Here is a 21,884-nt window from a genome sequence, read left to right on the forward strand (position 1 = left end):
TGCGGAGGGGCCCGGGGGGCTTTCTCTCGTGTCACAGGCCAGCTCTGCTTTGCAGGTGTGGAAACCAGGCTCTGGGAGGCAACCTGGCCACCCCTGGTGGGCTCTCTGGGCTCTGGCTCCGGGATCTTTCCCCTGGACAGTGTAGGGCAGCTGGGCCCCAGGGAGAGCTATCCTGAGAGCCCTTCCGCTCCCCAAGGAAGTGGCACCCAGTGCTCAGCCCTGGTGGGGGGCTAAGGACCTGGTGGGGACAAGGGGACTCGAGTCCTCACGTGGACAAACATCATGTGACTGTGGTTGGGGCAGAGCCTGGGATGTTACAGGGCGGGAGAGGGGGTGGGGGTGTGGCTCCAGGAGGGAGGGGGGTGGAACTCAGTGGAGAGCTGAGCAGCACCCTGTCCTATCCCTATGGTCCCTGGGGGCTGAGGAATGTGGGATGGAGAGCAGTCTGGGGACGCCACCACGGGAGGCGGCCTGGCCAGAAGCAGCACCCCGTTTCAGAGGGTCTCAGGCTTGCACACGCTTGTGTTTGGAGTCGCTGGCAGGGAAAGTTTCACCTGCTGGTGTTTCCACCATGCAGGGGGGATGGGGCAGCCGGTCAGCGGCCAACAGAATCCCGTGGGGGGAGGGGCAGGCCACAGCCCTCGGACATCCGAGGCTTTGATGGCCTTAAAGGGACAGAAATACCCCACAGGAAGGGGAAGAGGAAACGGCAGGGACCGGTGCAGACGTGGGGGCCTTGGTGTCTGTCTGTCTGCTGGGACAGACGCATGGCATCATTTAACCCCTTGTGGGTCACCCTTTGGCATGGGTTTTCTAGGTACTGAACTGCTCTTTGGGGCCCTCTATGGCAAAAGGATGGAGAAAGGAAAAAACAAAGAGATGAGGAAGCTTATAGAAATACACAGCATAGGACACACATACACACAAACACGCATACAGACACACACAGACGCACACACACATATGCACACATATACCTACACACATACACAGACACACACATATACACATGCCTCACACAAACACAAATATGCAGCTACACACATCTACACATACGTATATACACACACACAGACACACGCACATGCCTACACACACACACACACACACACACACAGAGGCAGACTCTTTATCAGAAGCAAAAGTCCAGAAGAATAAAGAGAAACTCTCAAGTCTACAGTACAGGTCCCCTAGGGGAAAGTAGCCACGCTGCAGGCCCAGGAAGGAGCCATGCTGGGGCCGGGGTCGGGGGGCGTGGAGGGGGGCGGGAACACGAGACCTGGGGAGGGCTGGGGCCACATCTCTCCCCCCGAGGACAACCTGGGTGCGGTCTGAGCCCAGGGTGGCTCCACACCCAGCAAACGTCCCAGGGCCGGGGGTCCGCGAGCTGGAGTTTGGACACTGGGAACTGGAGCTGCCCGGTGCAGGGGTGCTAGAGCAGGAGCCTGGTGACACCGGGCCTCACGAGAAGTACCCAGGCCCACCGGCCTTCCTGGAGACGCTTCTGAGAGGCCCCTTGGCAGGCCAGAGGTCCCCTCCCCATCCCCAAAGCCCCTAGCTGCCACGGGCCCTGGGCTCGGCACCCGGACATCCTCCCAGGGAGAGGCAGGGCCAGATGCCAGAAAGGCCCCTCAGGAGGACCACCTTCCTGCTCTGGGGTTAGAAAAGGCTCAGAGGGTCAGGAAGGACCTCAACCAGAAAGGGACAGGGCAGGCCGCTCTGAGGCTGGGGAGGGCCCAGCAGAGGCCAGAAGGGGCGAGAACTAGAGTCTCACTGTGTGCTGGGCAGGTGCTTCCCCATCATCCCCTGAACCCCTAGGAAGTAGGTGTCATCACCCCCATTTTGCAGAGTGGTGAAACGACTTGCCCAAGGGCACACATCTGGTACGTGTCGGAGCTGTAATCAGTCAGAGTTTGAAGAGATCCTACAGGTTCTCACTGACTCAAGCTCCGTCTGAGGCAGGAAGCCCCTTCAGTGTCCCACCAGGTGGCCCCCCGGCTCTGGCGGGGATACTTCCAGCAGCGGGAACCTCGATCACATGCAGATGCCTCCCTGGCTCCCCAGGCTCTTCCTGCGGCTCTGGCGGGGAGCCCAGCTTCCAGGTCTTGCTGCCCCCGTCTCCCTCCAGCCCACCCACGAGGCCACGGTACCTCCAGGAACTGGGCGCTGACTTTGAACTCGGGCCCAGCCACCCCCTGCTCCTGTGCCCGCCGCTTGCGCTCAGCGATGCCCCCGAAGAGGTGCGCGATGGCCCTCGGGATGATGCCCTGCTCCTCCTCCGCCATCGCCACGTCGAAACCGGTGCCCATAGTGTACGTCTTCCCGGCCCCCGTCTGCGTGGGCAAAGATGGAAGGAGGGTGGCACCCAGCACCCTGGGGGCGCCAGCGAGCCCTGGACCCCGGCTGCGTCCCCCTCATTTACCTCCCAGCCCGGGTCCCTGCCCGGCCTGGTCCCAAAGCCGCAGCCAGCAACGCAGCAGCACCCTCGGACCACAGACAAAACCGCAGCTGCGTCTCAGCTGCTCTGAGGGCGGCTCTGTCTCCCATCAGACGGGGAGCCCGGGGCAGCAGTGGCTGTGGGTGGGAGGAGGCAGCTTACCTGCCCGTAGGCCAGCACCGTGGCATTGTAGCCCTCGAAGCAGCCCTCCACGAGCCTGCTCACGCAGGTAGAGTAAATCTGCTCCTGCCAGGTGTCCAGGTCGAACACGAAGTCATAGGTGAAGGCCTTGTCCTTCCCCAGGAGGACCTGCGGCTCCCCCGGGGTGACCGACGTGCAGATGTGGCAGCCCTCAATCTTCTCTTTTGACAGCTGGGGCCGGATCCTGCCCGGGGTGGGGGGAGTCCTGGGTCAGACCCAGCTGCGGGGGGACTGCAGCCACCGTCCTCCCCGTCCTGCCACCAAGCCTCCACCCCCCAAGGCCCCTCCTGCCCCACAAGCGGGAGGAGAAGGAAGGAAACCTAGGATGCGGGCAGCTTTGTAATACTACGCTAACAATAACGGCAATAGTAACGTCAACACCCCCCGAAGCAGCAGCTCCTAACATTTTATGAGCACTCCGTGTATCCAATCTACGTTAAAGGTATTTTACCTAAATGAATTCTTGTATTCGTTACCATAAACCGGCGAGGGATGTATGATTTGTCTGATTTTACAGAGGAGAAAACAGAGGCTGGGAGAGTTTAAATGACTTGCCCAAGGTTGTGTAACGGACCGTGACAGGTCTGACTGACATTAAAGCACACGCTCCCGATTGGAGCGCCTGAGTCTGTCCCACGGAGCGGGGGAGAGTAGGCAGCTAGCCCCCTTCTAGGGAGGCAAAGCCCAAGTCCAGGCAGGGGAAGGAAGGGTGAGGCCTGGCTGCTCCCCCCGGGGCTGCGTTCCGCAGGAGACCTGCGTCTCTGCCCAGGCCTGCGGGGGCTGCAGGGATCCCGCAGCTCAGGACCCGCCCCCCTCTACCAGATGCCAGAGGAACAGTCGCAGGCACAAGCTCTTTCCTCTCAGGGAGCCAAGGGCGCCAGACCAGGCACAGCCCTGCGGAGCAGGTCCAGGCAAAAGTTGCAGAAAGGCAGGGATCTCCAGCAGGGGCCCCAGCCACAGAAGGGGCCGCATCCCAGACCCTGGGGGCTCCCCGCTAAAGAGGAAGGCAAGCGGCATCAGGGCTGGGGCGGGGGGCGCGCAGCCTTGGACAGGGCCGTCTCCATGCGCCGCCCCTTCCCCTCTTCCAAGCAGCCACTGCCGGAGGAGGTCCCCATGGCAACCAAGTGTGAGTCAGTGAGCATGCGTGTGTCGGGATTGGCGGGGAGCGCCTCCTGACGCCTAAAGTAAGGCGGGGGGTAGGCTCCGCGCTCATGGGCTCACAAAGCCAGCCCCTCTGCCGGCCTCTCACAATGAGCTACTTGTCAGCATCCCTCTCCCTAAGCCAACATTTACCAAGAGAAGAAAAGAGTGCGAGGGCCAGGCCGGCAGGCGTCCAGGACCTCGGGGCGCCTTGCTGCAGAGGCGGGCCCTCCAAGCCGCCATCCTGTCCCTGTCCGCGGCTGTCCAGCCCCCGAGGCCCCTAGAGCTGCAGGCCAGGTGAGGTGCTCACCTGGGCCTGCTACCTGCACTTTGCTGCGAGGGGGTTAAAGAGGCCGGGGGAGCAGGTGGTTAGAACCCCAGGTCCAATTCACACCCATGGTTGGTGGCCTTCCTTCAGCAGCCTTTCCCCTGAGGTGTGGACAGGTCCTCACACCATGGAGGCTGCCAGGTCCGGACGTCCAAGGAGTCTACCACCCCCTCCCCTCATCCAGCTGTTCCGGGCCAGGCTGAAGTGAGAATCTAGCTTCTCAGTCTCCCCCAGACTGGTTTCTGGCTGGGAAGGGAGCTGTGGATTCCACCCATCCTTTCTGCACCTGCAGACCAGAAACCTGACCTGCCAGTAATACGCCCAGGCTGCAGCGCTCCCACCTGGACCGCCGGTGGTGGTGGTCCCCACCGTGGACGAGGAAATAGATGGCGCCCGGCCAGTCGCAGGCAGCAGGGCCAGCAGGGTCTGAGCCCGGGCAGTGCGTGCTCTGCTGCTTCCATGCTCCCGTGCTTCATGTGGCTGAGGGGCAGGGCCCAGCGTGCCAGGCAGTGACCTCAGAGGGGACCAGGCCTCAGGTGGGAAATCAGGAGCTCGGACCCGGGGGGCCCAGGGTGTCCACGGCTCCCAGGGGGACCAGGGGCCTGGCAGGGGCAGCCTCTGAGGCCCCTCCAGCTCCCACAGACGCCCTCCCTGCCACGTGGGCTGCTCGCAATGGGATTTCTGGATCCAGTTCAAGCACCATTTAATTACCACAGGCAGATGGCAATGCTGGTGACTGGAGGAAATCGAATCAGGGTCCCGGGAGCCAGTGGGAGCAGGGGAGGGGAGCAGCAGCCCTGCCGGGCAGAGCCCATTGACAAGGGGCCAGCTTCTGCCCCACCCACCAGTCCCCAGACCAAGAGGGCGGCCAGAAGAGCAGCCTAAGGGACAGGGCGTAGAGGAGGGACCCCAGGTGTCGCGGGGTCAGCCAGCATTCACCCTGGGACCCTCCAGAGCCTGGCACATCCTGGTGTGGGGTGCTCTGGAGTCAGAGAGCCAGCCCCATTCTCCGCACCAGTGTGCTTGGCAGGTATGACGGGTGAGTACTGCTACGCAGAGAATGGGGTACCAGCTGGGGGACAGAGGACACGGGCCCAGGATGAGTCACTAGTTACCAAAGCCACTGACCTGGATGAGGAGGGGAGTGTGTTAGTCCCAGGAATAGGCCTTGAATGAGTAACTGGAGATGGCGGCAGAGAGAATGAAGATTGTATGGATGCCTTCCACGTGCAGGTGCTGGGCCAGGCACCGGCCACGGACCACCTCACTTAAGGGAGGTGATGAGCTAGGGATTTCAACGCCCATTGTCCAGAGAGGAACGTCGAGGCTTGAAGCAGTTGAGTCACACACAGTAAATACAGGGAAGCTGGGAGTCTGAAGCCTGCGGCTTCTCCACTTGTCCAGCTGCCTCCTGCCCGGGAAACTCAATGTATAGGTGGATATATAAACTCCCTCCACGCATCACCATTAGGGGCAGGAGGCAGCCGGGGGGAGTCCTACCACAGCCTCACACATGCGCCAGGCTGGGCTCCGGCGCCCAGCCTTCAAGGCACAGTCCAGAGGGGGCAGGCATCCTGGGGCGCCTGCCCAGCACACCCTGCCCAGTGGAGAATCTGAACCCAGGCCCTGCAGGCAGGAGATAAAGACGGTCCTTGGACAAGCCCCTGCCCCATCCTCCTGTGGTCCAGGAGCCCCCGCTTCCTCCTGTGTCATCTGGACGACCTCTTCCCAGCTTTAACTTTCTAAGAACTCCATCGCCCTCCCCTCCGGCAGCTCCTGTCCCGGCCCCGCCTGGGGTGAGGTCACTACTGTGGGCTGCCCTGAGAGCTAGTGGCCCTCCGCCAGCATCACCGCCCCAGATGAGGGGAAGGAGGCTGCTTCCGGCTATGCAGGGTGGCAGGATGGCAGGATGGCACCACTCCCAGCCCTGTTCCTCCCTTGGGGCGCGGGCGGGAGGTCAGGGGTGGGAACCAGGTTCCAGGGTCTTGCCAGTAAACCATGGACGCTGGGTGCTGTGGACCACATGCAGGGCCGGGGTGAGGTGAGTGAGGTATTCGCCTCAAGTGCAAAATTTAAGGGAACATGAAAAAAACTCAGTAATCAATATAAATCATGATTTAATGCAATGTTTGGAAACTCAAGTTGGCAAACGGTGCTGCCTGTTTTTGTCAAAGTTTTGTGGACCCAACGTCCAGTATCATTTCTGTCCAGAGACCCCCCTGAATGTCACCCATGGGCACCTCACGCCAAGCCCCATCCCCCCCAAACCTCCCCCATCCCTTCTCCAGGTCCTGCAGGGGGAGGGCGGGCGGACGGCCCCACTAAGAAAGGCCCGGAATCTCCCAGAACAGAGCCCGGTCTATTCACCACTCGGCAACCCGCAGAGAGGGCGGTGGGAGGGGGCGGGGGCGGGGGCGGGGACGGGGGCGCGGAGAAAGGGGCGGCGCTAGCTCTTCGGAGGCGGGATCTGGCCCAGGGTCCTCGGTGCCGTGGCTGGTGATTCTAGTATCTGTCCACACACGCTGGCGCAGAGGGACCGCGGGCGCTCGTGGCCGCCCCCTCACAGGCTGATGCTCCAGGCGGGGGACAGAGGCCGCCAGCCCGAGCCCAGGCCTGCGGCAGCCGCTGAGCTCATAGGTCCCTGGGCTCTTCGGGGAGCCGGCACAGGGCGGAAGGGGCGGACAGGGGAGACAGGCAGGCCCGGGAGATGCTGATACCGCCCAGGAGGAAAAGTCCCTCCCTCAAAGGGTAGCCGGCCGGAGCCCCACACCCCACCCAGTCCTCGGCGACATCACACAAAGCCGGCCAATCATCGGCCAGGGCTCCGCCCAGTAACCTTGGGCTGGGGGAGGGGCGGTGGGGGTAGCTCAGCTTCTCAGGTGAAATCCGTCCTGCCCGATCAGCTGCCTCCCGTCCCTCCTCTGATCCCTCATTGACCTGCCCCCAAATCTTTGCCCAGAATTCCTAGGGATGCGGCCCCTAGGCTCTTTCCCCTCGAAGAAGTCTTACTTTTCTCTAAGAGGTAACAGGCCGTGATATTAAAATACCTAACCAAGAACTGTTCCAGAATCCTAGAAGATTCTTCCAGCTGTGGTGTATGGTCTGATTCCTGACACCCTTTTTTGCTGGGACCTGGAACCCCATTACATCTCTGCTGACTCAATTCCCCAGTAGGTAATAACCCCGCACTTAGGGAGTAAGATGCCTCTTTGCTGGTCGCTGTACCTGCCACACTTTGCACACGTTCTAAGGGGGGTATCCCCCCGGCCCGCCCCAATTTACAAATGAGGGCTCAGAGAGAAATTAACGCAGCTCAAGGTCACACAGCTAATTAGTAACAACGTCTTCTAGGAAGACCACCTTTCCTGGCTGTGGGCCTGAAGATTCAGTGCAGAAGGAGGGAGAACCAGCCCACATGCAGCTGCCCACCCGTGAGTAATGTCACTCTGGGGGCTTCCAGGCTGGGAGACACCCTCTCAGGCCTCACCTTGAAGTCTCTGAGAACCACAGACCCGGAACAGAATCTCCTCTCAGATGGCCACGGTCACCCATGTGACTAGTTAGTCCCTTTGGAAAAAGCCCCAGGGATCTAAGCCTAGCTGCTCTTTTCTCCTTCAGGACCCCCTAACACCTTTCTGGAACCCTGAATAGGAGCCCCTGGGCAAGTGGGTCAGCCCAGGGAGGCCCAGAGAAGTAAGGACACCCAGCGCCCCGTCTCGGGGTGTGCTGCTCCCAAGGTGGCCCAGATTTCACGGCCTCCCCTCCTCAGGCCAGCCCACAGTCGGCGTGCATGGCTTCATCTGGAGCTGGGCTGTCGTGGCCTCCGTCGTGTGTGTGTGTGTGTGTGTGTGTGTGTGTGTGTGTGTGTGGCAGGGGACACCGAGAGGAGCCCCAGGACCTCCTGTCTGCCTGGCACACCAGATCACTCAGCCATGCCATGACCTGCCAGGGATCACCTCGTCCCCATCAGTGACAGAGCCAGACCAGAGGGGAAATCAGCTACAGCGGGAGGGATTCAGATAAGCTGGCAGAAGGAACTTCCCGCCTGCAAAGGCTGTGGAGCCCTGGGAAGGGGAGCCTGGAAGAATGTGCAACCTTCTTCCTCTGGAATCATGGTCACTGATGCCACCCGGGCCTCATCTGATAAGGGCAGTGCCTAATATCTTTTGAGAACCTATGCGTGGAGCTCCTTTACATGCATGAACACACGTCATGTGTAAAGACCCCTCTTTACTGAGGCTCAGAAAGGAGAATGTGAACAAGCCTGGAGTCACACACTCCTAATGGTGGAGGTGAAATTCAAACCAAGCCTGACTGTGCCCAGTCTGGCCTCACCCTCTAAGCAGCCCTGGCGCGGAGAGAGGTGGGCTGGAGAAAGATGATCCTGCTGCCAGCTGCCAGCAGGGCTGAGAGCTGTCTGCTGGGGAAGCATTTTCCCATTCCGTAGTGAAGAAAGCCAAGGCCTGGGCAGGGGAGGCAGGGGGCCGAGGACGCAGAAGGCTGCTTCCCTGCGTGAGCACGGCGCCCACCTCCCTCCGCCGCCCACCTCCCTCCGCGGCAGAAAGAGGACACCCGCACCCACTTTACCAGGCGTCCTCTCCTCTCCCTCCTCCTCCCACCATGGCAGCCTGCCAGCTCCGGGGAAGGCGGCTGGAAGCAAAATCCCTGCTCTCTCTGGGGAGTCTGCCTCCCAGACACCCGGGGGGCTTTAGCCGACTTAGCGCAGAGAAAGCGTCTTCCCGTGGGGGCCAGTCCTCTCTGAAGCAGGGTGGCAGGTCCAGCCTGGGGTGCTGGCCCTTTCAGCTGCAGGGGTGCAGTGTGGGGAGCCCCGTGACAGCCAGAGGGCCCTGGTGTCCCCCCACCGGCCCTTCTCCTGGCCTCCCAGACCCTCCCCAGCCCAGCCTTCCTGAGGCTGCCGCAGGGAAAAGACTGGCTCTGAACCCCCAAACAAGAAGGCTTTGTACGGTGGGGTCAAAGGGCATGGGTTTACAGGGCTCAGCCTGGTGAAAGGGGTCTGTCAGCCCCCTCTGCCTACTTCTGCCCTCACACATCTTCCCGGGAGCACAGGGAGCGGTGCAGACACTCAGAGGGAACCTACAGGAAACCTGGGGTTCCGCACACCGACCCTACTGCCTCCTGAGGATGCCCTTAACCTCTCTCTCTCTCTCTCTCTCTGTTCATCCCAGGGTTCTGGCCACTGACTTCTGAGGAATGCCCAGACAGGCCGTCCAATGGGGGAGGGCGCGGGGAGTCTTATCCACACCCCCCCAGGGCATCGGGATCTCAGCTGGGCCCAGGCACCCCTAGAACGGCCGGCCGAAGCCGGCCCGGGGGAGGAAGCAGGCGGGCGGAGGGGCTGGGAGGGCAGGAGCTGGAGCGAGGAGGGGCCGAGGGCGGCCAGACCCGATCCGGAGCTTCACAGGCCCCTGCCTGCTGTTGGCCACGCGAGCCTGCAGGCCTGTGAGCCTATGAGCGACAGCTCAGGGCCTGGCCAGAGGGCGTTCCCAGCTCAGGGAAGCCCGCTCAGCTGTGCTCCGGCATCCCGGGGCATCTGGCAGGGGTTTCCCATGACCTCCCAGGAGACGCGGCAGAGCCCAGAGCTGTGCCGGCATCTGCACCTGGGGGAGGGGACAGCTCAGTGGGGACTGGGCCCTGGGGACACTCCCCTGCTGAGGAATGCACAGCAACAGGTGCCTGGCCTGAGCCTCTCCCCACCCCGCTAGCCCTGGTCCCCAGCCGCCCTGCCAGGCTCTCCTCGGGGCACCTTAACTCCAGCCTCAGGAAGGACCAGTCCGGCCTAGAGGAAGGACTGCTGGCCTCTGCCACCACTCTGATGGCGGGCTTCCACCGACGATGGCAGAGGGGTAGGGGCTCAGGCATCCGGGGGTCTGGGGATAGGGAACCGTGGCCCTCCATCCCTTCCGCCCACAGAGCAGCGGAGGGCAGAGTGGGAGTGCTCCAGAAGACAGGACGCTGCAGCCAACAGTGAGCTCCACCGCCCCATCCCCCTGGGACAGAGAATTAGCGCCCGGGGTCAAGGCCGAGCATCCCCGCCCCAGCAGGAAGCCCAGCAGCCTCTCAGCGCCCCGCCTCCTCCTCAGGAGCTGCTGGGCTAGAGGTTAAAGGAGAGAGACAGGAGCCCACGGACACTTGGGGTGGGGGTGGGTGTAGACTTGGCTGTCCTGGAACTTCCCTAGAGGGCGGCGAGGTGGCACTCAGGCAGGAAAACAAATTCCAGGGGCAGCTGCGTGAATCTCAGGAAAGGGGAGAAGGGCGGCTCCCACCCAGTGGTGGGGGGGAGGAACTCCCCCAAACTAGGAGCACGTGGGGACAGGCAGCCCACAAAGAAGGCCCAGCCGGCCTCACCCGCCACATCTGCGCAGCCCTGTGTGCCTCCCCGAGTACCTTCCCGCGTTCGCGGTCACGGCCATGACGTGCGGAAAGGGCTGGAGGAAACGGAGGCACAGAGGTGCCCAGAAAGAGCGAATCAGCAGCCGGATGACGAGGCCATGTGGAGCAGGGTGAGGAGCACGTGCTTGGAAGCAAGGGTGCCCCGGGTCCAAATCCAGACGCCTCCATTTACGGCTGTGAGCCTGTGCCCATCTCCACCATGCGCATGACATCCGCCACCTCGCGGGCTTCCGTGGGACAACGCAGGCGTGACACCTGGCGCTCAGTGAGCGTGCAGGAAATGACAGCGCCCAGCCCCGCCCTCCCTGCTCAGTCCCTCCATCACAGCGAGCTTCCTGCAATCAATCATCAATCAATCAATCCAAGGGCTGGAGGCGAATTCCTCTTTTTACCTAAGAGTCACTGTGGCTTAACCCAGAGAGACACCGCTTAGATACGCTTTATGCAGCCCCGGCTCACGGGCCCAGCCGCTCCGCGGCATGTGGGATCTTCCCGGACTGGGGCACGAACCCCTGTCCCCGGCATCGGCAGGCGGACTCTCAACCACTGCGCCACCAGTGAAGCCCAAGGGCTTATTTTTAAAACATTTCATTCACACTTAGCTTCTCAAGAGTCACCCTTTAAGGACCGGCCACCTTCTACTGCACCCAAACCGCTCCTCTTCACAAATGGCCAAACCAGAACAAAGCGCTGATCCCATTCTACAGTGGGTAAAACTGAGGCCCAGAAGGAGAAACAGAAATGGGGCCCCATGACCCAGCCAGTAACCGACTTCGTGGGCCCCAGCCCTGCCCTCTGCCCGCAGAGCTGTAGGAATAAGGGTGCCAGGAACAAGTCACCTCTGCCACTTCCTCAGCCCCTGCCCCCACCCCCCTTCTATGAGGTCTTCAAAGGCTGAGAGCCAATCAGGCAGGCTGGCTGGGGCGGGGTGGGGGGCACACTTCCGGGGCCTGCGGTTACTACACTGCACTTCCTGGTGATGACATAAGCCCTATTTCTGCAGCAGAAGCCCGCCACCAGGACTCTCAGGTCTCCACGGGGCCACAGGAGGCCCTGCCTGGGCCTCAGTTTCCCAGGTCTGTGAACTGGACAGGCGGCACTGGTTGGCCCTGACTGGCCTTGGACTCCGCCAGAGTGGGGGCAGGGGGCGGGGAAGGGGGGTTCTGAGGCACGGCATCCCCACCCTCACTCAGTTTTTTCTGTCTTCAGTGTCTTTGTCCCAAACCACCGATTCTCTTGATTCGAAATTTAGACGGACGCTAAGACTTCAGAGGAGCCTGGGGTTATTCCAGGGGAATAACTGCAGCTACAGAACCCGAGGGAGAGAGCAGGGGTGCCATCTGACTGTCCCTGGGCCCCTGGCTGGTGCGCTCCATGCCCTTTCCAGCCCCTGCCTGACCCTGCAGTGTCCAGGGATGGATGTGGAACCGGCAGAGCCCCCATCCCCACCCTAGCAGACTAAGGAAGGAAGCTTAAGGAAACCAGGCAAAGATAAGGGGGAAGGGGGTTAGGCCACCCTGAGGGCTCCCCGAGGGCTGGGGACTCAGAGCTGGGGGCTTGAAAGGGTCTTAAATAAATGCACCACGTGACTTGGCTTCCTTCCCCAATCTCAACTTTGCCAACTGGCATTTCTTAACAGCCACCCCTTCCCCTTCTCCCCCCACTAGTCAGGCCTATATTTCTGCAGCCTGGGGCAGGTCAGCTCTCCCCAGGGTCCCCCCCAAACCCCGGCCCCAGGTAGAAGCAGGCCCCTAGGCCAGCCTCGGAGCTGACAGAGTCCTTATCATACGAGGGGATTTATGGATAAACGTATCACAGGGCAGGCTGGAGGGGCTGGCCTGGGAGTCTTGGTGCAGAGCTCAGGGGCAGATGGGCCAGATTCCAGGGTGGCCTGGGGTGGGGCTTTGGGGTCTGCTCACACGTACACCTTCTCCCCTTATCCCACAGCCCCAGGTCCTGAAAGTCGCCTCCTCTGGCTCTGCACCCCCTTGGCCTTCCCCGTGGCTCCGCAGACAAGCCAGCTTTGATCCTCATCTGGAGAGACTATAGGGCCAAGAGCCCTGGGCCTAGCACTTCTTACCTAGTCTAGCAGCTCCCGGACCTCCACCCTTACACATACACACAACACCCGCCCCCCACCCCGCCACCGCCCAGACCAAGTCTGTCTCTTTCCCGGCCTCCCTGTCTCAAGAGTTGGACCCAGGGCTTGCCATTAGTTATTCTCAGTTAGATATAAGAAAGGGTTTCCAAAAAGACAGCTCAGAGTGAGCTGGGCTAGGCTCTTGGCAATTCCAAATCCTTGGGTCTTCCCAGCAATGCTCTACGCTACTCCAGCCTACCACCCAGTCCTTTAAGTGGGACAAGCGATTGCCGAGGGTGGGGATGGGGGGTTGAAGGGGACCCCAAAGCCCGGAGAATTCTCACCTACAGCCCCCCAGTGGCACCATCTGCTCCCCGTCCCAGCCCCAGCCCAAGCCAGGTCCTGTCCTCAGCTTTGTGATTAGAAACTGGGCTCTGTCCAGGCATTGTCTGCCCTCCACGGCCAGCTGCGCACGGAGGTCTGGCGTGTGCCTGGCTGGGCGCTTGGGCTGGGGTGGGAGGGGAGGAGTGGGTGGGGCCTTCACCTTCCAGGAGGGCCTGCAAGCCTGGCTCTTCTGATGCTCAAATCTCCGCACCCCTCCAAACAGATCAGCAACAGAGGCAAGGAGTGGGGGCGTCCGGCTCCCCCCAAGGCAATCTCCATGGAAGCAGAGATGACGCCTGTCACTGGCAGAAGCCCGAGCAGTGGGCAGGCACAGTGCCCTCTGGGCGGGAAGGGTCCCGGGAACTTCTGGCGGTGGTGGGAAAGGAACACCAGCTCTTCCTCACTCTGCACAAGGTGCCAAGGCCATGGGCTTTCCCACGTCTTACGCTGCCCCAGTCTAGCCTGGGGTCCCTGCTGGGAGGCGGGGGGGGCTTTGTTCGGCTCTCTCGGGTAAGATGGAGTCTAAAGGAAAGCCCCCCTGGGAGGGGCACCCCCAGTGCCCTCCTTCCCAGGCCCGGTTCAGTTTCCTTTTATGATGCGCCCAGACTCTCCCACTCTGCTGCAGCTGTCTTATTTACATTTCCCACTCCCACACTCCCACCCACACCGTGCCCTCGCCCTCGCCCCCCCAGGGGATCCTGCCGCACAGTCAGCCACGCAGCAGCCTGGCCCCGCCCAGCCAGCCCACCGGGCACCTTTGGGGCTCCTCTTTGTCTCAGGCTGTCCGGAGCCAACAAGTCTGTGCCCAGTGATGCTCTGAGTGCAGCGGGGGACGTGGGGGGAGGGCACCTCGGTCTCCCTCCCTCAACCCCAGAGCTGTGGTCAGCAGTCCCCGGACCCTCTCCGGGCTGCGGAGGGCTGGCCAGGTGGCTGGTGTGTGTGTGGGGGGGGTGATGGCACCTGCCCTGGGGTGTTTTCCACAGTCATCTCCGAGTGACTGCCCTGGAATCCTGGAATCTGGGTCATCTACAACCCAGGGAAACCAGAGACCTGCTCAGACCCACCCTAGACCCGGTCTCAGACTCCCACCCCCATCACACAGGGCTGAACGATGTCCTCCACCATCCCTTCATTGGTGATCAGTCCCAGACTGGCACTCTCCCACCATCAGACCCCCTCAAAGAGAAAAGCCCAAATCAAAAACGGAGGGGTGACATGGCGTGAAGTGTCCCCACCCAACACAAAGCCCCGCACCTCCCGGTGCCCTGTCCTCTGCCCACCTCACTTCTGCCTCTACGTCCCTTCAAGTCCCAGGTAAGTCCACGTGGCCCTGCCCCGCTCAGTTCTGTCTGAAGGCCTGAAGATGGGCACCAGCGTCACAGCATCCTGCCCTCTCAGAAGCAGAACCTCGGAGACACCCGCATCCTCCCTTCCCAGCCCCAGCCCCTCTTGGGACAGGGCCGGCAGGGTTCTCTCCAGAGCGGCGGACTCCCCAAGGAGGGCCAAGGCCCCATCCCAGCCCTTCCATTCGTTCAGCACTCGATCTTTGTCTGCGGAACCGGCCCGGGGGCGACGTGCTGCCTCCCCAGCTGGACCATGAGCGCAGGACCAGCCGGCTAGGGTGGATGCAGGGAAATTTCCCCCCATCCACTGTGCCCGCATGAGACAGCAGCCCGTGGGGAGGCGAAGAGGAAACACACAGACGCTCCGGCCTGGCCCAGGGCTGGGTGTGAAATACCGGATTTCCTTGTTTATTCGATTTTCTGATCATTAAGGGCTCCCAAGAGGGGCCCGAAATTACCACCCAAACAAAGCCACCTCCAGCCGCCCGCGGGGCCGCCGATCCCTGCGGGGGCCGGGCCAGCACGCGGCGCCCTCCAGCCTGGTCAGCCCGACCTCCGCGGACGCCGACTGCGGGTCGAGCGGCTCCCCGGGACCCCCGGACCCCCGCCCCGCGCCCACGCGAGACAAAGCCGAGTCCTCCGCGCACGCGCCCCGCCGCCCGTCCTACCTGACGGCCACCTTGACGCAGCAGTCCCCCTGGCCCGCCATGGTGCTTCGGCGCCGGGTCCCGAGTCGATCAGGGGCGGGGGCTTGGGGGCCAATACCCCGGGCGGCGGCTGCGGCTGCGGCTGCGGCTGCTAGAGGCGAGGGCGCGGGCGCTGCGGACGGAGGCTGCGACGGCTGGAGGTGACATGCTCGCGGGCGGCCGGCGGAGGGCTCACACGCGGCCGGCGGAGGACCCCCGGGGCCGGGCCCGCGCGCCCCCTCGGGCCATCGGGCGGCGGCGCGGAGCCAGCTGACAGCCCGGGCGCAACCCGCTCCCCACGACGCGGCTCCCGCGCGCGCACCTCCAGCCCGCAGCGCCTCCCGCCGCCGCACGAACAAAGGGGGCGGGGGCCGGCCCGGCGGAGGCTCCGCCCCCGAACCAGTCCCGGCTCCGCCCCTAGCTCCGCCCCGAGGCTGATGCACCAATCGAAAGCCCGAGCCGGCAGCAGGGGCGGGGCGGAAGCCTTTACAGGAACCCCTCGCCTCATGTCCACGCGTTTGCTGGGGGCCTGGCCGGGTGGTCTGGGGGGCGCGGAGGGACGCGGGCCGAGGAGGAGCTGACCGCGCCGGAGCCTCGGACCCCGGAGCCGCAGACCCTCAGCCTCGGTGGGACCCCAGCCCATTAATGCGGAAGCCGGTACGCAGAGAGGGGAACTACCGAGGTTACACAGGAGTTAGTGGCTAAGCCAGGGTAAGAACCCGGGTCTCTGGGCCCAGCGCTTCTCTGCAAAGGGTCCCACAGCGCCTGGCGGTTTGTATTCTGAAAGCGCCCGGAAAGCCTCCCTTCTGCATTTATTCCAGTGAATTTGCCAACCTTTATTGAGGGGAATTCTTGCTAGTGTCTAACTAAAATTCCCTCCACCTCCACCCTGCACCCTTCCCTACAACTTTAGGTGAACCCTAAAGTTCATCTTTGGGTTGATCCCCGGCCAGACGGCCCCTCCCTTCTGTGAGACCGCGGAGGCTCCAGTGACCTTTGTGACCCACAGATGACCCCTCTCCCCGCCTGGCTCACACTCTGCTTGTTGTGGCTGTGGGGGCAGAGGGTCAATGTGGGAGGCCCGAGCTGCCCCAGGGAGACAGGGAACAAACCGGGCACTCAGCTCCGGGCACCTGGGTAGAGGTTGTGCGGAGGTGAGTGGGAAGGGGGTGTGGCGGGCAGCTGCCATCGCTTGGGTATAAAGGACAAGGGGAGCCCTGGGAAGTTGAAACACGGGGCAGTGATGGCGGTGGCTAGTGCCGTGGGAAGTCACAGTGGCCTTTCCAGGCCCTCTGCCCTCCCTCTGAGCCCGGCCCCATCTCCCTGCCCCCAGCTCCCAACATTGGGGCCATTCACGGGGCCCCTCACCAGCTGCCCTCCCTGCCCCCCCGCCCACTTCAACCAGCTCCCTCCCTGGAAAGAGCCCAAGAGGAGGACCCAGCTGCAGCTCCAGATGTGGAAGGAGCGCTCTAGGGGGGTGGGGGGGGGCGGGGGAGGAAGGGGAGTCTGACTCCAAGCCTCTTGCATCACCCACAGATGATGAAACCAGGCCAGAGATTTTGCAGAGGGTATGGGTTAGGGGCTGAGGATGCAGCCTTGGTGCCATCCCCCTTTCTTTCCCTCCCCCACCCAACCCACAGATAACTGCTCCGTCCGTAGCCCAGATCCGTTTGGTTTGACCTACTATGGTCAAACCAAAAAATAAAGATAATTTCTAGGGCACATTTCAAGAGCAAATCAGCACCCCCCGACTCCCTACCCAGTCCTGATGGAAGAGAGCAGCGCCCGCCAGCAGTGCCCCAGGGTGGAGGAGGGGCAGGGGAGTGGGGGAGCCCGGGGGGATCCTGCACCTTCCACTAGCATTGGAACCTAGAGGAAGGTCTTTCTGGGGCCAGCAGGTTCTCCGGCCAGAGCAGGAGGCCAGCAGAGTGCTGAGAGAGATCCTGCACATTCTCTTCCAACCAAGAGAAGGTGGGGAGGAGACTGACATTTACGGACCAGCTACACAAACGAGGTACTTTACATGTGCGTTCTCATTGCACGCTCCTCACCTTGTGAGCTAGGCTTTATTCTTTTTCAGTTTTGCCGACAGGGACACTGCGCCTCACCCAGCGTATAAGCCACAGACCCAGGATTTGACCTCATGTGTCGGGTTCCAGGCTCCCAGATCACCTCCGAGCAGCTGCCCAGGGAGCACAGCTCCCCAGCTTGTGTTCCAGGCTTGTGCTCTCGGATGACACGTTGCATTTTTTTTTTTTTTTTTTTTTTTTGACAACGTTGCATTTTGCAAAGCTGCTCTCCTGCCCACCAGACTCTGGGCTTCTCCGGGGCCCGACTCTGGTTTCCTGCCTCCAGAGGTCCTCTCTGACTTCCGAGAGTAGGTGACCTTCTGACTCACAGTTTCACTGCTGGGAAATGGCGCCAGAGCCACTGTCTCCCCACCCCCCCACCCCCCATCCCTCCAGGTCACAGGGTGTCGAGCCAGGAGGAGCAGGGAGGCACATGGGATGGAAAGTCAGGCCTCCTCGAGGTCAGGGCCTCAGGGAGGCTCCCTCCTGGGCCACCAGGGAGCAGCAGGGCAGCTAGATGTCCAGACTCCTGGAGCTGCTGTCCCGAGGCGAGAAGGTCAGATGGGGATCCAAGGGGTAGTGAATAGGCCTAAACCACAGACTGGGCAGATTTAGTTACAGGGCCAGGGGAAGCCCAGGAGGGCGCCCGCCCTCTTAGTGGGTGTCCAGCCTCAGCACAGCCCCGCTTCCTCCTCAGGTGTGTTCTCACCCCACCCCCTCCTCCTGCTACCCCTCTTTCCTTCCCTCCTTCCCCAATCCTGAGGCTTCTCCGCATCAGCTGCCTGCATGCGTATCTCCCCCCCCCCCCCCCCCCCCCCCCCACACACACGCTACCCTGTGTTTGGCCCCATCCTTCCCCCTACTGGACTGCAGTTGGAGCCTCAGCTCTTGTCCCGAGCCGAGGCCCTCCCCCAAGCGTCTTGGACCTCCATCATCATCTCTCCTGACAGGAGCGGTGGGCGTCTGGGCAGATGGGACCCTGGGGAGTTGTGAGGGGAGCTCCGTGGCAGGAGGCTCCCAGGCTACTGCAGTGACAATACTCCAGCAGCACCTGGGGGCAGCCATCTGGCCCAGATCTCTCAGGTCGGCCTGGTTCTCAACCCTACAGTAACAAATCAAAACACCTAAGAGATACCCTTAAGCCCTAGAAAGCTCCCCGATGGTGGCCTTTACTTCAGTCCCGTTCTGTGGTTCTTCTTCAGCATTAGCACCAGGCACTGGCATTTGGAGGAAGTATCTGAGCGTTGACCTGGAGTTCTGGGCGTGCAGGATACAGAGCTCCCGGCCTCCAGCTGCAGCCCCCAGCCTTGCCCAGCTGGGTTCCTGGGAGATCAGGCCTTAGCCCACCCTGCTGGCAGGTGGCCCAGCCGGGGACAGAGCCCAGAGTCCTGCTCGCCAGCAGGAGCTCCGAACCCCAGAGAGGGCCTACTGGGGTGCAGACGTGGGGACCTCTGCTCAGCGAGGGCACAGCCTGACTTCCCCTGTTATGGAAGGAGACAGACTTAGCCATAGAGGAAACCAGAGTTTGTTATAAATAGCAAGAAAGAGAGAACTGCTGTGGATTACAAATACCCGACAGTCTCTTTAAAAAACAACAACAACACACTACTTTTGGTTTCAGATGTTGATGAGGGTTTAATACACCACGTAACCTCAAATACCGGGTCTTCGTCCATTGCTCTCTGCAGTGCTTTCTAATACAGTGTTAGAGCCCAAGGCGGGAGCAGGTGTGGGCAGCCTCAATGTCCCAGAATCCTAGAGTCCCTGAGGTCATCTAGTTCAACAGCTAGTTCCTCATCTTCAGGTGAGGAAACTGAGGCCCAGAGAGGTGAAGAAACTTGTCCAGAGTCACACAGTAAGCCTCTGAGCTGGCACCAAAAGCCCCAGAGGGGGCAGTTTCCACCACAGCGTGATAGGACCCGAAGGCCGGACGCCCGAGCCTGGGCTGTGTGTGAGCTCATGACTTGTGTAAAAGTAAAGTCTGCACAAAATAGCAGAAGACAGCCTGGAAGCCGGAGTCACAGAGATGTGGGTTCAGGTCCAGCTCTGCCACTTGAAGCTGGGTGACTTGGGCAAGTTCCCTAACCTCAAAACGAGGACGCTCACACGCCCCTCATCGTGGTCTATTATGAGGTCAAAAAGGGGTAACCTGGGTGGACCACCCAGCACAAGGCCCTGCACAGCATAGAAATGAAGTTCCTTCATTTCCTGTAGAATCTCCATCCCTTCTTTTATGCGCCCCCGTCCTCTGACTGGACAGAGGGCGAATTTGTCATAAAGACTGACAGGAAGTCAGAGATGAGTGTGGGTGAGTCTGGGAGCAGGGGGTGTGGCGGTGAGGTCTGCCCACCCGAGGGGGTCCTTGTTGATCTGGGAGGAGGAGAGTTTCCAGCCTCTGCAGGCTGCTGGGTGGAGGGGCCCGGGGAGCCGGGTACGTGTCTGCAGAGGTGGGAGACCCCTGCAGAGCATGGATGCCCCTGGGCTCAGCCTCCCTGGGGGCCACCTGGAGGAGCATCTGAATTTCATTTTACTCGCCCCGGGGCTACCTTGTGCCGAGGGTGTTACGTGTGTCTTTTATAATCCTCACAACAGTCTGTGAGGCAAATACTGTCATTGTTCTCATTTTGCAGAAGAGGAAATGGGCTCACAGGTCACTCGGCTAGTGTCGTGGTCATTAGTGCCTCCACCAAATATGTCCGGCCCTCTGCCTGTGGCATAGGGCAGGCCGCAGGCCCTCACTCTGGTGTTAGCCGTGGCCCTGTGACGTCCTTTGACCAATGAAATGTGACCAGAGCTCACACATATCACTTGCAGGTGGAAGCTTTCTGCGCCCCTAGCACAGCACAGTTGATGCTGTTCAGAGCGTACGCGAGGCATGAACTTTCATTGTGCTGAGCCACTGAAATTACGAGCTTGTGTGTTACCTTGGCAAAGCCCACCCTACCCGAACTGATGTCCTTAGTAAGGCGCAGAGCCAGAATTCTGGTCTGGAAAGATGCCTGAGGGCCCAGAGCCTCCCAGGACTCCAGCTGCCCACCTCGGACTCACAGACGCCCCTTTGGGCTTCTGGTCTCCGTGCCGCACGGAGCCTTGTGGGCAGGTAGAAGCGGGTAGCAGCCTCTCTGCTCCACCTGTCTCCACCCCCCGTGATGTCTGCAGATTGCTGGCTCCTGGGGAGTCACCAAAGGAGCGTGGTTTCCCATCCACCTCTGGCCGGCTGTGCTGAGCATCCCTCAGCGGTCCTCAGGAACCACTAAGAAAAGCAATTAGAAAAATCCCAGGGCCTTTCAGTGCCACTGCCCATTGCCTGCCGAGGAACGGTCGTGGAGGTGGGTGTCAGGACACACCTGTGCTAACCCCCAGCTCAAAGCCTGGCCCTGCTCAAGTCACTCTTTCCCTCAGCCCTCACTGAAATAGGGCTGCCGCAAAGGGTTGGGTAACTGCCCAGAGACCCCAGACAGATCCAACTTCTCAGAGGCAACAGCTGTCATTTCTGAATGTGGTGCCTGGTGCCATGCAGAGCGCTTCAGATCTGGGCTGTCCTGTACGGCTCACGGCTCCCCGAGGAGCTGGGAGCAGCTATCATCCCCGTAAAACGAAGGACACTGAGAGGTGCCCAAGGTCGCACCACAAGTGGCAGAGCGGGGTTCAAACCCAAGCCAGCTGGTGTCCTGCTTCCTCCTGAGTCGGATCCCTGTGGAGGAAAAGGATGGTGGGGCCACCTGCTGCAAGGACTCGGACGTGGATGTCCTAGCAGCTTTTTGCGGCGCCAAACTGGGATGAAAGGGTAAATGTGGAGTATCGCACAACGGACGCTACTCGGCAGTGAAAGGGACGGGACCATCGGTACATGGCAGGGCGTGGATGAACCGCAGAATAGCTGTGCTGAGTGGCAGACGCCAGCCCCAGAAGAGCCCGTGCCTTGTATGTCCGCGGAGGTGAAAATCTAGAAAACGCAACCCGAGCCATCGAGCGGCCCAGCGGGTGCCTGATTGAGGGAGGATCTCGAACACAGTCGGGAGGGGCAGAGGAGGGGTCACCAACAGGCACCCAGAAATCATGGGAGGGGTGGACATAGCTATTATCCTGGTGGCGCTGGCAGCTCCACGGGGGTAGACATTTTTCAGAAACAATCCAGCTGTGTACTTTATGTTCAGTTTATTATAAGTTAATTATCACTCAACAAACTGATTTTAAAAGAGGTCATTTGGGGCTTCCCCGGTGGCGCAGTGGTTGAGAGTCCGCCTGCCGATGCAGGGGACATGGGTTCACGCCCCGGTCCAGGAAGATCCCACATGCTGTGGAGCGGCTGGGTCCGTGAGCCATGGCCACTGAGCCTGCGCGTCCGGAGCCTGTGCTCCACAACGGGAGAGGCCACAACAGTGAGAGGCCCGCGTACCGGCAAAGAAAAAAAAAAAGAGGTCATTTGCTCTAACTTCACTGCTTACACAGAGGTGCAGGGCGGCTGGTGACTTACCCGGGTCACTAGGACAGTCACCTGGAGTCCTGGCCACCTGAAGGTTAGCTGAGCCCTCTGCCTGGCCCCATGTGGCCTGTGGGCTACACGGAGGGTCCCCCTCCGCCAGCAGGAGGACAGTGGTGGGGAATTAGGAGCACAGATAGGGAAAGTGGATGTACAGAAGGACGGTGGACACCAGCTGGGAGCCGCGCTGGGGGAGCCAGAGACGAGGTGGCGCCACAGGACTGGGGACCCCGAGAGAGGAGGTGTGGGGGTGGAGCCCCCCGCCCCCCACATGGTGAGGTGGGGGAGACAGCCCTAGCCAGGGCCCCAGAGGAGCCACCCC

The 21,884-nt window shown here is 61.4% G+C and overlaps 1 protein-coding gene across 3 annotated transcripts in view; it reads right to left on the minus strand.

Moving 5' to 3' along the window:
* Positions 1-15,376, minus strand: part of KIF21B (kinesin family member 21B) — a 44,244-nt gene extending 28,868 nt beyond the window's left edge. For all 3 annotated transcript variants that reach the window (XM_032631494.1, XM_032631485.1, XM_032631501.1), the window contains exons 1-3: positions 14,993-15,376; positions 2,600-2,822; positions 2,151-2,333 (exon numbers count right to left, since the gene is read on the minus strand). In XM_032631494.1, coding sequence (XP_032487385.1) covers positions 2,151-2,333; positions 2,600-2,822; positions 14,993-15,033 — 447 coding nt within the window. In that variant the 5' untranslated portion in view covers positions 15,034-15,376. The remainder of the gene's footprint in view (positions 1-2,150; positions 2,334-2,599; positions 2,823-14,992) is intronic.
* Positions 15,377-21,884: the final 6,508 nt, after the last annotated feature.

The sequence above is a fragment of the Phocoena sinus genome, chromosome 1 (assembly GCF_008692025.1).
Source record: "Phocoena sinus isolate mPhoSin1 chromosome 1, mPhoSin1.pri, whole genome shotgun sequence".
In the NCBI taxonomy this organism is placed as follows: Eukaryota; Metazoa; Chordata; class Mammalia; order Artiodactyla; family Phocoenidae; genus Phocoena; species Phocoena sinus.